The following is a 15,087-nucleotide window of genomic DNA, read 5'->3' on the forward strand; positions in this document are numbered from 1 at the left end:
CCAAGGAAGACAATCTGCTGTGTGTCTTTGCCGAACAGTGTACAGAAAGTGATAGTGCAGATCCAGAGCAAACAAAGGAGTCAAATTCCTTAGCAGAGGAGGAGCTAGGGCCAATTGACAAGAAAGGAGACAGAGATTAAAACGTCCTTTCTGAATGGCCCTGACTATACACGTGTACAGTTATACCCTGCTGATCCTGCCGAGTTCTCTGAGCACATTACCAGAACTAATTTATCATTGTTACAGACAAAAGTGAGCTCGAATTTGGAATCAAAGCAGGATTAAGGATTGAAGGAGAGTCTTGGAGAAAAGCAGTTTGTCACAAATGTGATGAAAGAAGGAATGTTTGATGGTGACAGACAAGAACTTAAATGGACTATATTACTGTTATGTTTGCATGTTTTGATTTTGTAAAATGTATGTATACATGTAGTGTACTAATAGTGTGAAACTGAAAGGGTTTGAAAAATGAAGCCACTTTTGATTATTGATGGTTCATTTTTTTCTTAAGGGGGAGGTGTGATGCTACTGTACCTTTAAGAAATGTATTTTTAAAAATCATATTCTCTTCAGTTTGTAAGCAGCTTAGTTTGTTTTTATTGTGGCACTGATTGCCTGCTTAGATGTCCTTTTGTTCTGCTTAATTTGTTTAAATGGGGTTTTGTTTATTTTTACTCTGGGCCGAATGCACTTTCTGGGAGTTTACAACCTTTTAAAATGTTGTGGGAAGATTGATTGACAGATCAAAGTCAGGTGGACCCTTACCAGAGGAATCCAAGGATTCCTCTTCAGTTTGAGTTGGGAGCTGTGTGGAATCCAGACTGAAAGGCAGTTGTATTTCTGTGATTCTGTCCCTGTTATTAGAAATTCTGCTGTATTGGAAGAAGGTTTTCTTGCATCTCTCTCTGGAGTGAAAATTCTGCTGTCGGTGGTTTGCTAACTGGTAATTAGAGGCAAGTATTCCCTCTGTCTCTTGCAGTGGTTCGCTGCCTAAACACTAGAGACCAGCAGTGGCATTATCTCTACCTCTAGGTCTGCTGGAAGTTATAAAGCTGGGAAGTCACAGTTTCAATTCTCCAACCAAAGTATTAAGTTTCAGCATCGCGTGTGCATTTTTATTTCCTGTGCTAAACCTGTGGCAGGTGCATGTTTATAAGGAGGTTTTGTTGTATTGGAACAGTGCATTTCGTCATTAAGATATATACAATATCATGTTTTTTTATTCTTGTGTGTAATTGGTAAAAATTGTTGCTAATTTTCTTTCCCTATGTTAACTACATTCTGAAATAAACTTTGTTTGATAAAAGCTCCCTAGTGGGTCATTTGAATCATACCTGCAGTGAAACATCATGCGCGTGATTCTCCCCCAAAAATTCTAAGTGTTGAATTCACGTGAAAACTGGAGTAAATCACATTGGTTTTCTCAGTGGGAGTTCAGAGAAGAATCGCCCACACTCTGTTCAATGCAGAGTGTCTCAGCGTGAATCACATGAAAAATCAGTGGGCAAGGCCTATTCCCGCTGGAGAGACCAGCAGCATAGCACTGAGTGGGCCACTGCGCATGCACTGATCTGTCAGAGTGGAGATCGGCGCATGCGTAGTGGCCCCTATCTGCCAGCCTCCTGTTCACTGGCCAACCTCGTGACCCCCGCATCGCTGGCCCCTTGCTTGGTGAACCATAGTCTTAGGGTTGGGTGAGGCATTGCCAGTGCCCGAGAAGTGAATGAACCTTTATGTGTCTGGCCTTTAAGGTTGAGTATGCAATGTTCATAACACCTCCCAGTTTGCTATCTACTGCTGCATAAGAGAGATCACTGAGATTCTATATTCCAAGAGACTGGGAAACATTCCATTCTTTTTCACCTCAAGGGGAGCGAAATGAGACTTTACGAGGTTTGAAGGTTTTCCATGGTTTTGGAGCCATGGATTGCAAGCATGTTGCTTGGTGGGCACTGTATGTAAAATCTAAGATGTAGAGCAACCGAAAAGGATTCCATACCCTCAATATCCAGCTGGTATGTGACCATACTCAGTGAATCATGCAAGCCAAGCTGTCATGATGCCTCCATTCTGCACCAACCCACTGTGCTATCAGCACTTGAGCCACTATGATCACTTAATGAGTGGATACTGCATGACTAAGACTTTGCACTGACCAGCTGGCTCATGAGTCCAGTATGAAAGCCACACACACGTGGGCAGCATGCTTATAACAACTGCTGTTGGAAAGCTTAAACAACACTGCTGCTGCCTGGAGAGCTCAGGAGGAGCCCTGCAATCCTCACCAGAGTGCATTTGATTACTTATTGTGGTCTGCTGCATTCTCTACAACTTCACCATCATGAAACCTTGTCACCAGGTATGCAGTGAGCAGCCGAGAAGGAGGAGGAGGAGCAGCATGTGGACGGAGAAAGAATGAATGTTAAGATATACAGTCACTCAACAGCATGTTTAATGTTGGGTTGCATGCAACTGTCATGTAAATGAGCAGGCAGCATGAAGTTTACATGTTGCTTGCGTTGGAAATAATGGGCACCAGTTAACTGCACAGTGTGATCCACATGCCCATTTTCAGAGACAAACAAACTTCCTGACCCCCCTCATGTCCATCTCATGAATTATCTCCCAACTGGGCCAATGGGTGAAGAGAGCCTGAGGGAGTGATCAAACCAAATGGAGGATTCACAAATCTTGTTTTTGAAGAAACTTATAAGATAATGAACTAAAAATCAGAAATGGAATATGAAAAATAAGACTCACCTTTCATCTTGCACTTATTGCCATTGTGTTTGCCTATGGATATAAAAAGGAAAATATCACATAAATTGAGGAGACACTGGATTCAAAATGAGTTGCCAATGAATTTCCACTGTTAGGGATGCTGTTTGTCAACCTTCTATAAATAAATCAAAAAAATTCAAAGGTGTTTATAAGTTACAGATGACACCAAGCTGGATGCAGTAGCCAAAGGTCCTAAAAGATCTGGAAAATTCCAACTCAATCTGAACAGAAAGGCAGAAAGGCACCAATTTGCATGTGGCTTAAGCAATAATCCGGAGATAATTGCCCACAATGTCCTGTCTTTTAATTTAGTTCTTAACTCCTGATTCTCCCTCAGCAGGGTCGGGCACTGGGGGGTGCCCCCTGGACATTGCCACCTCGGTAGTGCCAGCCTGGGCCCCCTGGCACTGCCCAAGGGGCAAAGTGCCAATGCCCAGGGGGCACCTTAGCACTGCCCACCGTGCAAGGGGCATTGCCAAGGGAACGGGTCTTAATGGGGGTGGGTATGATGGGGCGGGATCTCTGGGGACAATTGGTGGGGATGGAGTCTCCCGCTGCCACTCTGCAGTAGGGATTGGTGGGAGATGGAAGGACGCCAGCTATGGGGGCTGGCCATCAGAGTTGGGGGGGGGGCAGGCTGCTGGGAGCATCAAGGCTGCGGGGGGAGGGGGGGAGGGGTTGGCACTACAGGGTGGGGGGGAATCAGTGGGGCACAGGAGGTCAGGGCTGTGGGGGGGGGGGGGGGGGGGGGGGGGTTGGTGGTGTGGGGTCAGGAGATCGAGATAGGCCACGAGAGGTTTGGCGGGGTGTTTTCCTGGGCATGTTCGGGAGGCCAGCGATTGGGCCCTGGGGGGTCAGCGATGCGGGGTTGCGGGGCTGCTGGCCAGCAATTGGGAGGCCAGCAGACAGGGGCCACAGCGCATGTGCCAATCTTGGCACCGACAGATCGGTGCATGTGCAGTGGCCCATTCAGTGCTTTGCTGCCGGCCCCTCCAGGGGGAATAGGCCCTGCCCACTGATTTTTGGATTGATTCACACTGGGGCACTCTGCAAGCACAGAGTGGGAGATTCATTTTGAAACTCCGGCTGAATAAACCTACGTGAATTACTCCAGTTTTCCCGTGAATTCGACACTTAGAATATTTTGGGGAGAATTCTGGCCCATTGTGTTCAACAATTCAGTTCATTCGGATGGGATCGTGCTGACATTCAATCCCAGAGATAATGTAGTTTCTCTGCCACTATGAGTGCTGTGTAAAGAGCTAAGCTGCTAAAATTACAATGCAATGAGTCTGAGAAATTATTACATTTTGTTGGAACATTCCTTACTTTTGGTAAAATTTCTAGAATGCAAATTATTTAATCGCATTATGATGCATTTATGCAGACAAACAGAAGCAATTTCACATTAACTCAAAATTTCGCCACCCTCCATGTGTGTGGTAGAGCTTAATGTGTGAATGCTTCAGGACACCTGGGTCAGGATTTTGAGTTTCTGCAATGTAGCAAGGATTTGGAAAAATGATGGCAGGGCATGAGAAAAGGCCAAAGCCGATACCGGGCCATACAGGGCAGAGAGGCCCAAGACCAGGGACAATGCAATTAAATTGCATCTCTATGACAAAGGTTATCTCCATGTTGGTGAAGTTATTAGTAAATGGCCACCCCATTAAAAATGGAAGTGGATACCGGGGCTGCCGTCTCCATTATCAGGGAGCAGACTTACAATTGCTTCCGGGTTGGCATTCATCTCCTGTGCTTATACAGCACAAAGGCCAGCTTGGCCACCAAGGAGGAACAATTACTGATAAAGGGCACCATGCTGACTCTAGTGACTTACAGGCAGCTGTCGGCTCAACTTCCGGGATTAGTGGGTAAAATATGTGGGGGTAGGGCCTGGGTGGGATTGTGGTCGGTGCAGACTCGATGGGCCGAATGGCCTCCTTCTGCACTGTAGGGTTTCTATGATTTCTATGATTTCTATGATCATTGTATGGAGACAAGGACATAGCCTTATGGGAAGAGATTGGCTCCAATGCGTCTGACTGAACTGGCTGAAGCTTTTTAGGCTGGGCTCAGGGGGACTGTACAAAGTTATCAATAAGTACCTTCCAAAGAAGGACTTGGCAAAACAAAGAGAGCACAAGCTAAGATTTACATCGACCCCAATGCTACGACCAACTATTTTAGAGCAAGACCAGTTCCATACTCCCTACTGGAAAAGATAAAGTCAGAACTAGAACGCCTGGAAAAGCTGGGCGTCTCAAGACCTGTACAATTCGCAGAGTGGACCTCATATGTTGTTCCTGTCCTTAAATTAGATAAGTCGGTCTGACTTTGTGGAGACTATAAGCTTGTGGTCAATAGGGCTTCTAAGCTTGACAATGCCCGGGATTGAAGACCCGTACACCAGATTAATTGGGTAAGAAACATTTTCAAAGTTGGACATGTGCCATGCGTATCTCCAACTTGAATTGGATGAGAATTTCTGAAAGTACGTAAGAGTACGCACAAAGGTCGATACGAATACAGTGCCTGCCCTTGGGGATCTTGTCTGCATGCATCATTTTTCAATGAGTCTTGGAGAGCATATTCCAAAGGTTACCTCAGGTCGCAGTGTACGTCTGGAAGAGATCTTGCGGTGATTTTCGGAGGTCAGGATACACCTGAAAAGGGAAAAATGTGTCTTCCCAGCAAGAACATGACCTATGTGGCAATCGAGTGAATGGCAAGGGCCTTCAACTGGTGGAAAACAAGGTAAGGTCCATCAAGGAGGTACCAACTCTAAGGAACCCCACTTAACTGAAATCCCTTCCTAGTTAGTGAATTATTATGGGAAGTTTATTCCTAATTTAGCTTCACTGCTAGCCCCCTGCATATCCCACTATGGAAACAGCAGGAGTGGTCTTGGGAGCTGCTGCAGCTGGAGGCTTTCAACAGAGTTAAAAAGCAACTTTTGTCCTCTAATTTATTGACTCATTTTGAGCCCAAAAAGGACCTTATCTTGACATGAGATGCCTCCCCTGACGAGGTTGGGGCAGTACTGGCACATGCTCGAGAGACAGAACAGAGAAGCCTACTGCATACACATCTAGGACTCTCTCAGATGCTGAGTGGTGGTATTCCCAGATCAAGGGGTTGGCAGTGGTCTTTAGCATTAAAACATTCCATCAATACGGCTCCAGGAGAAATTTTTCATCGTGACTGATCATAAACCGTTGCTGGGGCTTTTTAAAGAAGACAAGGCAATACCCTACATTGTCTCCATCTGGATACAGCATTGGGCCTTGTTATTGGTGGGTCATGAATACTCCCTGGAGCACCACCCCAGGACTTGGATAGCTAATGCCAGTGCACTGAGTCATCTGCCATTGCCTGGAAAACCGGCCTCACCATGAGCTGTGAAAGAGGTTGTGATGACCCTCAATTTTTTTGGACACCTTGTCGGCATCTGCAAGGCAAATCAAGGACTGGACACAAAAGAACCCAGTCCTGTCCAAATTAAAAAACATTATTCTGTATGAGGGATTCAGAGGACAATCCTCAGATGAAATGAAACGCCTTTGGATGAAAAAAGACAAATCTTTTGTTGAGGATGACATCATTCTCTGGGGTTCCCGCATGGCTGTCCCTTGCCAGGGTGATGTCTGATACTTATGGAATTGCACCATAGCCACCCTGAGATTTCGAAATGTAAATGCGAGCCAGGAGCTACGTATGATGGCCTGGCCTTGATGCAGACATTACTAACTTGGTCAGACAGTGTGAGTCATGCCAAGAGAATCAAAAACTGCCCCCACCCCACCCCTCAGCCTCCCTTCATCCATGGGTGAGGCCTAGTAGGTCCGGGATGCAAGTGCATGTAGACTTCGCTGGGCCCTTTTTGAGCTCCATGTTCCTGATCATGGTCGACGTGCATTCCAAATGGTTGGAGATACATTGGATGAACTCTGCTACTTCCCATGCTACCACTGAGAAACTACAACCAAGTTTCTGCATGCACTGGATAGCTGAAGTTCTGATCTCAGACAATGACACTGCCTTTACAAGAACCACGTTTCAGACATTCATGCATTCCAATGGAATAAAACACATTAGGACAGCACCCTATCACCCGTCATCGAATGGGTTGGCTGAACAAGCGGTGTAGATTTCAAGCTAAGCATGAAGCTGATGCGCAACAATCAAGCACGAGGTACAAGGCTTCAGTAATTGAAGGCTTTTATTGACAAACAATGGAGCTATTTAAACACGAGTACACCATTCCAGACTGGAGGGGTCCCGCCTGAGCAGAGGGTCTTATACCTCTCCCAGGAGGCGGGGCCCGACTGGGATGTGCCATAACAGCATCCACCACAGGTATATTAATCCCACAGTGTAAACACCCTAGCCCAACAACAACATTATAACAACCCCACAGTGTCAACACCCTAACCCAACAGCAACATTAGAATAACCCCACAGTGAGGGCGCCAAGCGTAGAGACTCCTGGTGGTCATCCTCCTCCTCCGCCAGCCACAATGGCGTCGTCCTGGGCTCGCACGTGGACGGACCTCGTGGGTACTGCGACGCCGATGGAGATGATCTCCGTTCTGGAGGGTCACAGGCTGCACTGCCGTTCTTGGGCTTCGATCTGCAGACTTTCGCGTAGTGCCCCTTTTTACCGCACTGATTGCAGATCACCGTTTTAGCAGGACACTGTTGCCGTGGATGCTTGGCTCCTCCGCAAAAATAGCACCGCGGGCCGCCTGGGGCTGCCGCCGTCGTCGGGTCGATATGGGAGCGCGAGCCCGTGGGGCGAGGAGGGATTTGTGACTGCTCCTGCCACGTTGTCTCCACGTGGTCCTCTGGATACAGAGCCAAGCTTTTCGACGCCGCCTCCAGCATTTCAGCCATCTCCATCGCTTGGGTCAGGTTGAGATTCCCTTTCTCCAACGGCTTGAGCCGGATGTACGAAGACCCTACCCCTGCCACAAACGCATCTCGGGCGAGGTCGTACATGTACTGCTCAGCCGACACAGCTTTGCAGTCGCAGCCCCTGGCAAGCTGCAAGAGCTCATTGGCATAGTCCTCCATGGTTTCGCCCAACTGCCTACGTCGTGTAGCGAGGAGGTAACGAGCGTGGATCTCGTTGGGAGGTCTCGTGTATCGCTTTTTCAAGAGCTCGAGGGCCCTCGGGTAAGTGGTGGCCGCACGAATCGCGAGGTAGACAGTGTCGCTTACCCTCGCATGGAGGACCTGGAGTCTGTCGTTATCCGTAGTAACTGCTGCAGAGGCTGCCAGGTAGTCCTCGAAACACTTCAGCCAGTGGTCGAAGGTGTTAGAGGCGCCGACCGCACGTGGATCCAGCGTCAGACGCTCTGGTTTTAGCATTTGCTCCATACTCTCTTTTCTGTCGAGAGTTTCGTGTTTGTCAATAAAATTGATGCGCGACAATCAAGCACGAGGTACAAGGCTTCAGTAATTGAAGGCTTTTATTGACAAACAATGGAGCTATTTAAACACGAGTACACCATTCCAGACTGGAGGGGTCCCGCCTGAGCAGAGGGTCTTATACCTCTCCCAGGAGGCGGGGCCCGACCGGGATGTGCCATAACAGCATCCACCACAGGTATATTAATCCCACAGTGTAAACACCCTAACCCAACAACAACATTATAACAACCCCACAGTGTCAACACCCTAACCCAACAGCAACATTAGAATAACCCCACAGTGGTAACCAACGATGGTTCACCACAGAAGCAAGCTGCAGTGTCCATAGAGACCAAACTGGCATGGTTTATATTTGAATACAGGACTACCCTTCACACAAGTGGAAGTGGAAATGAATAGGGTTGGGAAGCATTTTCTGATCAGGGCCAGTGTGATCTCCTGGACTTGTTTCGTTCGCCTCAGGGGGTCGGAGAGGAATTTCCCAGATTTTTTTTCACCATATTGGCCCTGGGGTTTTCACTCTGGGTTTTCGCCTCTCCCTGGAGATCACATGGTCTGGAATGGGGGGGTGGGGGTGAGTTAATAGGTTGTGATGAACAAAGCATCGTAGCTGTGAGGGACAGCTCGGTGGATAGGATATTAGTATATAGATAGGCTGGAAAATTGGGCGGGGATCCTGGATTCAGGATTCAATCCTGGACTGGGGAGCGGCGCAGGCTTGGAGGGCCGAAGGGCCTGTTCCTGTGCTGTATTGTTCTTTGTTCTTTGTAATAACAGGAATTGGCCCCAACAGAATTGTTAATGGAACAAAGGCTTTGGACAAGATTCAGCTTACTGTTCCCAAACCTTGCGGGGAGGGTGGAGTCCCAACAAGGGACCCAGAAGAACAACAATGATTCTGTAAGAACAGATGGAACATTTAAAAGCGGCGACCCAGACCACATGAGGAACTTCGGGAATGGTCTCAGCTGGGTTCCCTGGATTGTAACAGAAAAAACTATGTCATAAAAAGTCCAAATATAGAGCAAGATCGTTAGAAAACACCTGGATCATCTCTGGAGTAGGGAGCCCGTGTCAGTACAGACCTCATTACCAGTCATGGGGATGGCCATTGCCAGCGTAGAGACACAAATGGGGGTCGACTCCACACCAGTCTCTCCGGGCAATGAAGACACAGAGTCCGACATTGAAGCGGAAGAGATCGGCGCCCCCACGGAAGTAAGACCTCAAGAAGAGTCTGGGTTGGTGGCTTTGTGGCACTCTCTCTGGAAGCTTCACACTGCAGATCCGGTCCTGCCTTCAGCCGACCCCAAGCCAGTCGCTAAGTGTTGGAAATGACCCTCCCCCTTTGTGGGGTTGCAGAGGAAGAGAGGGACTTGAGGGGGGAGGGACGTTATGATGTTCACAGGGGATCATCAATAGATCTCCCCATGGATCTTGTTGAATACAAGCTCCTCTATTAGGTGACTGGGGGCTCGTCCAATAGGGAAAGAGCAGTGGGGAGTTTAAAAGCAGTTGGCTCCACTCAGGCCGGCAGTCAATAGATCGGAAGTTATCTGCATTCTGTAGCCATTGAACGGCACTCAACTACCACTGGAAATAAATAGGTGATTGGTGATGGAAAACTGGCCTTGGTAAGATTATTACATCCTACTTTTTAGTTTAGTTCTAAACTCCTCATTCACTTTCAGCAGAATCTCCTCCTGAAGAGGAATATCTTATTTGTTTTGACATGAATCACGGCAACTGGTTTTTGTTCTCCCCTTTCTAAATTTCTCTCTATCTGCTTCAGGATATTCAGAGAGTGCCATCACTCTCCTTAATTACAGAATCCCCTATCAGTACCACATTTCAATTTTACTCTTCCCCTTTGGACAACTTTCTTAGGCTCTGGAGCTTGGTCTGAATTGTGTCTCTCAACCTCATGAACTTGAGGGGAGTTGTCTGGGTCCAAATTCTAAAGGTTGCTAACCCTCCAACTGGAAAATTTTCCTATCTGATTCCTAAACAGTCAACACTTTAACTTGAGACTATGGCCCCAGATCTAGATTCTGCAGCCAATGGAAACACCACCTTTCAGTATGTATCCTGGCAAGCCTGCTAAGGATTTATAAATTGCAACATGAGATCACCTCTTACACTTCCAAACGTTTCAGAGAATACACGCTCATTCTATTCAATCTTTCCTCATAGGGTAAACTTCTCAGCCTGGTGTTGTCGTGGATTTCAGGAAGGGTACCATTCCCTGGCTGGATAGGGAAGTTACAGGCATAGCTGGATGGCAGAATTAATAGAAGTACATATCTTGGTGCCAAAACCCAGGACCCCTTGCAGAATGAGATTTAACTTGGAGATGTTAAAACAAAGACTAAGGGCTGGGCTGATTTAAAATACAATATGCAAGGAGAGAAATGAAATAAGCATCCGTGTGTTTGTCTGGAAACTCGGAGTGCTGGGAGGGGTTATAGTTACAGGACCGCAAAGTGTCTGGAAATTCACAATGGATATACATTAATATTTAGCAGATTCCATCTCTGTACATGAACAGTGAATCGGGAGCAATTAACATGTACCCTAGAGCTATTGAAACCGGAATTCTTCTGTGTAACATCATTGAATATGTAATGGTAAACGATCGCCAAGCATTGTACACGGCCTCTGGGAAGATATGTTTCAATGTGACAGAGTGTAATAGTCACAGTGTAAGAACTCGGTAATGGCCTTTGTCTGCAGAGGTGGCTCTTTCTCTCTCGTTGCAATAATATCAAAATCTGCTGTAATCCTGCATCTAGTTGGGGTCTCATCGAGGTTTCTTTGTTTCTCCAGGCCACCCTCAATTTGGCAAGTAGTAGCCCTCTTTAAATTATAGACCCTAATAGATTTTCCCTACAACACTGGAATCAGTCTAGTGACCCTTGTCAGTCTAGTGCCCTTGGGGTGGCACAGTAGTTAGCCTGTTGCCTCATAGTGCCCTGGACCCATGTTCAATTCCCAGCTTGGGTCACTGTCTGTGTGGAGTTTGCACGTTCTCCTCGCGTCTGCACTGGGTTTCCTCCCAGTGCTTCGGTTTCCTCCCACCTGTCTGAAAGACGCACTGGTTAGATGCATTGGCCATGCTAAATTCGCCCTCAGTGTACCCGAACAGATGCCGGAGTGTGGTGACAAGGGGATTTTCACAGTAACTTCATTGCAGTGTTAATGTAAGCCTACTTGTGACTCTAATAAATAAACTCAAACCTTGTTGCACCCCAGCTAAGGCAAATATGTCCTTGCTTCAGCACAGAGAACAAAATGATATTCAGTGCTCCAATAATGAAATCACCAAAGCTGTTGGTTGTAGCAAAACTTCTTTCCTCTTATACTTCAACCTCCTTGCAATAAAGGCTGGCATTCCATTTGCCTTCTGAATTGCTTGCTGAAATTGCATTTTAACTTTCTGTGATTCATTTGTAAGCATATCCAGATCTATCTGTTTATTTAAATAATCTGTTTTTCTATTCTTGTTACTAAAGTGGATAATCTCACACTTCTGCTCCACCATCTTGTTTAAATTCTATGTTTTGCTTTTACAGCCTTTTTCTGTTCTCTACAGTCTAGAACAGTCCCTGTCTTTTGGAATGTGTCAAACATAATCCCGACATTTAAGAAATGACAGAGAAAGCAGGGTGCTGTAAACCAAATAGCCAGACTCCAGTAAGACTGAAAATCTTAGTTTATTATGAAGAGTGTTGTAACAGAACACTTAGATCATCGTAATATCATAGGAAGAGACAACACGGATATAAGAAAGGGAAATTTTGTTTGACAAATCTGTTCATTGGGATAGAGGCATACAGGCATTCAACCCTAGAGACAGAGCAGTTTCCACATTGCTATGAATGCCTGGTAAAGAGTTGCCCATTCAACAGAAGTCCTTCCACCTTCTGCCACCTTGCATTGACCGGAATGGCCCACGTTTTAGGCTGCAAATGGACTTTGAAGGCTGCCCCTTAGTACAGATTTTGTCAGTTTCAAGATGCAGCTTAATCAGTTATAATGCAAGCCTGAGGTTGCTAGTAAGTACCCGAGTTTTACAAGGCGTCTTTCTTTTGGTAGTGTCGGTTCATACAGACTTCAGCACACAAATTCTTAAACGTGCATAGACAGGTTAAGAAAAGGCATTATAGAAAGTACTAGCAATTATATAGTACCTTTCATGAGCTCAGGATATGCCACAGTACTTTACAGCCAGTGGATTAATTTTAAAGTGAAATTATTGTTTTGTGGAAAAGTTAAGAAAGCAAATCGTTTTGGAGCGTTTGACAAAGGTGGATCAAATGGAAAAAGTGCAAAGAAGATTTACAAGGATGTTGCCAGGACTAGTGGGCCTGAGTTATAGGGAGAGGTTAGCCAGGCTGGAACTTTATTCCTTGGAATGTAGGAGAATGAGGGGTGACCTTATTGTGGTGTATAAAATCATGAGGGGCAGAGATAGGATGAACGCACATAATCTTTTTCCCAGGAAAGGCGAATTGAAAAGAGGGCATAGGTTTAAGATGAGAGGGGAAAGATTTAAAAGGAACCTGAGGGGCAACTTCTTCACGTAGAGGATAGTGCATTTACGAAATGAGCTGCCAGAGAACGTGTTTGAGGCAGATACAATAGCAACATTTAAAAAGCATTTGGATAAGTACATGGATGGGAAAGGATTAGAGGGATATGGGCCAAACGGGGGCAATTGGGACTAGCTGGGAGGGCACCATGGTTGGCATGGACCAGTTGGGCCAATGGGCCTATTTCCGTGTTGTATTGCTCTATTACCCTATGACTCTAAACACAAAATGCAGAGGTCAGTCAGTCAGTCACAACGTATAAAACAAATTGAAAGCTTGCAACCTTTTAGTTCTAATAAAATAAGAAGCTGTAATATAACTTACCATCACTTTGCATACATGGAAAAATGAGGACAAACAAAATGACGCATATTGTTTTCCACATGAACGTAGTTCTCCTTGTGTTTGCCATTTTACAGATGCAATGACCTGTTCGGAGATAGAAACATTCAATGTAAGACATCATACAGAAGAATTCTCAAAATCCAATGCAGTTTATGGCACGTAAGCCAGATAATAGATGCAGGGTGGCAATAAAGGGTGTTGGCAGACAGAAATGCACACTTAAAGGCAATATACTTGAGCACCTCTTAGCACCTTTCTCAGTCTTTATCATCACTACTTACATTCCCTTTGTCCAATTACAGCTCCCCACCCTCCCCCCCCCCCCCCCGCCCCCACATAGTATAAATCTTGTCTGATTTTCTTTGTCTTCTGAACCATCTGATGAAGGTTCATCCAGACTCGAAATGTTGGCTCTATTCTCTCTCCACACATGCTGTCAGACCTGCTGAGTTTCTCCAGCATTTTCTGTAGAAGTGCAAACTTGTGTGGATAAAATGGAAATATAAATACGCAATGTTCTCAGAAATCGCTAGGGTTGGAGTATTGGCAGAGGAGCAGGAGAAATGTAAGTGATGCGCGATTAATTCACTCGAGAGGCTAGATCGTACTCGGGAAATAAAGGCTTTTATTAGCAACAAGAATAGAGCATACTGCTTAACAATACTATCCCAGACTAGAGGGTCACTAGGAAGTGCAGTGACCTTTATACCCCTATAGGAAGGCGGAGCCAACCGGAGTGTACCACAGAACAATACCAACAGGTGGAACACCCCAACCCTAACCCCAACAGCAACAAGAGTAACATATGTACAAGTACCCATAGTGATAACCATCTATGGTTCAGTACCCATAGTGGTAACCATCTATGGTTCACCACAGTAAGTAAGCAAACTGGCCCTGAAATTTGAAAAAAGTGCTCCCATTACAGATTTCTAACTGCCAATTCATTCGATTGTTGAACCTGACATAAATTGTGAGATCAGCTTTTTTAATTATATACTGACTTTGGCTGAGTGCAATTCCTAATACTGCTCTTCAAATATGGGCGTAAAACAATTATGACTTGAAGATTTCAGTAGCAAGCGAGGGGAGCAGCAGGTAAATACTGACTATTATGTAAAAATGAATGTAATCTCAGTGAGTGGTAATAAATGGCTCAGTTGAGATTTCACTATAGTTTGAAAGAATATTTCACACAAACCAGTCTCCCATCCATTGACTCTGTCTACACTTCCCGCTGTCTCGGCAAAGCAGCCAGCATAATTAAGGACCCCACGCACCCCGGACATTCTCTCTTCCGCCTTCTTCCGTCGGGAAAAAGATACAAAAGTCTGAGGTCACGTACCAACCGACTCAAGAACAGCTTCTTCCCTGCTGCTGTCAGACTTTTGAATGGACTTACCTCGCATTAAGTTGATCTTTCTCTATACCCTAGCTATGACTGTAACACTACATTCTGCACTCTCACGTTTCCTTCGCTATGAACAGCATGCTTTGTCTGTATAGCGAGCAAGAAACAATACTTTTCACATGTGACAATAATAAATTAAATCAAGTCAAATATCTTCCACTGGGGGTGCAGGAGCTAATTAACAGAAGAAATAATTTAGAAGAGACAAGGGCATAAAATGATAAACATAACCTTCAGGTATTCCAGGATGAAATGCAAAGAAGCCTTAGGTTGATTGGCTATAGTAAATTGCCCCTTAGTGTCAGTGGGCCTAGCAGGGTAAATAAGTGGGGTTATGAGGATAGGGCCTGGGTGGGATTGTGGTCGGGACAGACCCAATGGGCCAAACAGCCTCTTTCTGCACTGGAGGGATTCTATGATTCTAGAAGGCCGCTTTGGAGGATGTTAGGTGGAGATGCCGGTTCTACCTAGTTTATTCCCACAAATACATTCATAGGATTGCAGCAACTCTGTCAGTTCGCT

The 15,087-nt window shown here is 45.7% G+C and overlaps 1 protein-coding gene across 2 annotated transcripts in view; it reads right to left on the reverse strand.

The window, feature by feature from the left end:
* Nucleotides 1-13,184, reverse strand: part of LOC144492290 (adhesion G-protein coupled receptor G2-like) — a 138,638-nt gene extending 125,454 nt beyond the window's left edge. For both annotated transcript variants that reach the window (XM_078210281.1, XM_078210280.1), the window contains exons 1-2: nucleotides 13,134-13,184; nucleotides 2,761-2,793 (exon numbers count right to left, since the gene is read on the reverse strand). In XM_078210281.1, the coding sequence (XP_078066407.1) occupies nucleotides 2,761-2,793; nucleotides 13,134-13,146 (46 nt within the window). In that variant the 5' untranslated portion in view covers nucleotides 13,147-13,184. The remainder of the gene's footprint in view (nucleotides 1-2,760; nucleotides 2,794-13,133) is intronic.
* Between the last annotated feature and the right edge of the window lie 1,903 nt (nucleotides 13,185-15,087).

This window comes from Mustelus asterias, chromosome 4 (assembly GCF_964213995.1).
Source record: "Mustelus asterias chromosome 4, sMusAst1.hap1.1, whole genome shotgun sequence".
In the NCBI taxonomy this organism is placed as follows: domain Eukaryota; kingdom Metazoa; phylum Chordata; class Chondrichthyes; order Carcharhiniformes; family Triakidae; genus Mustelus; species Mustelus asterias.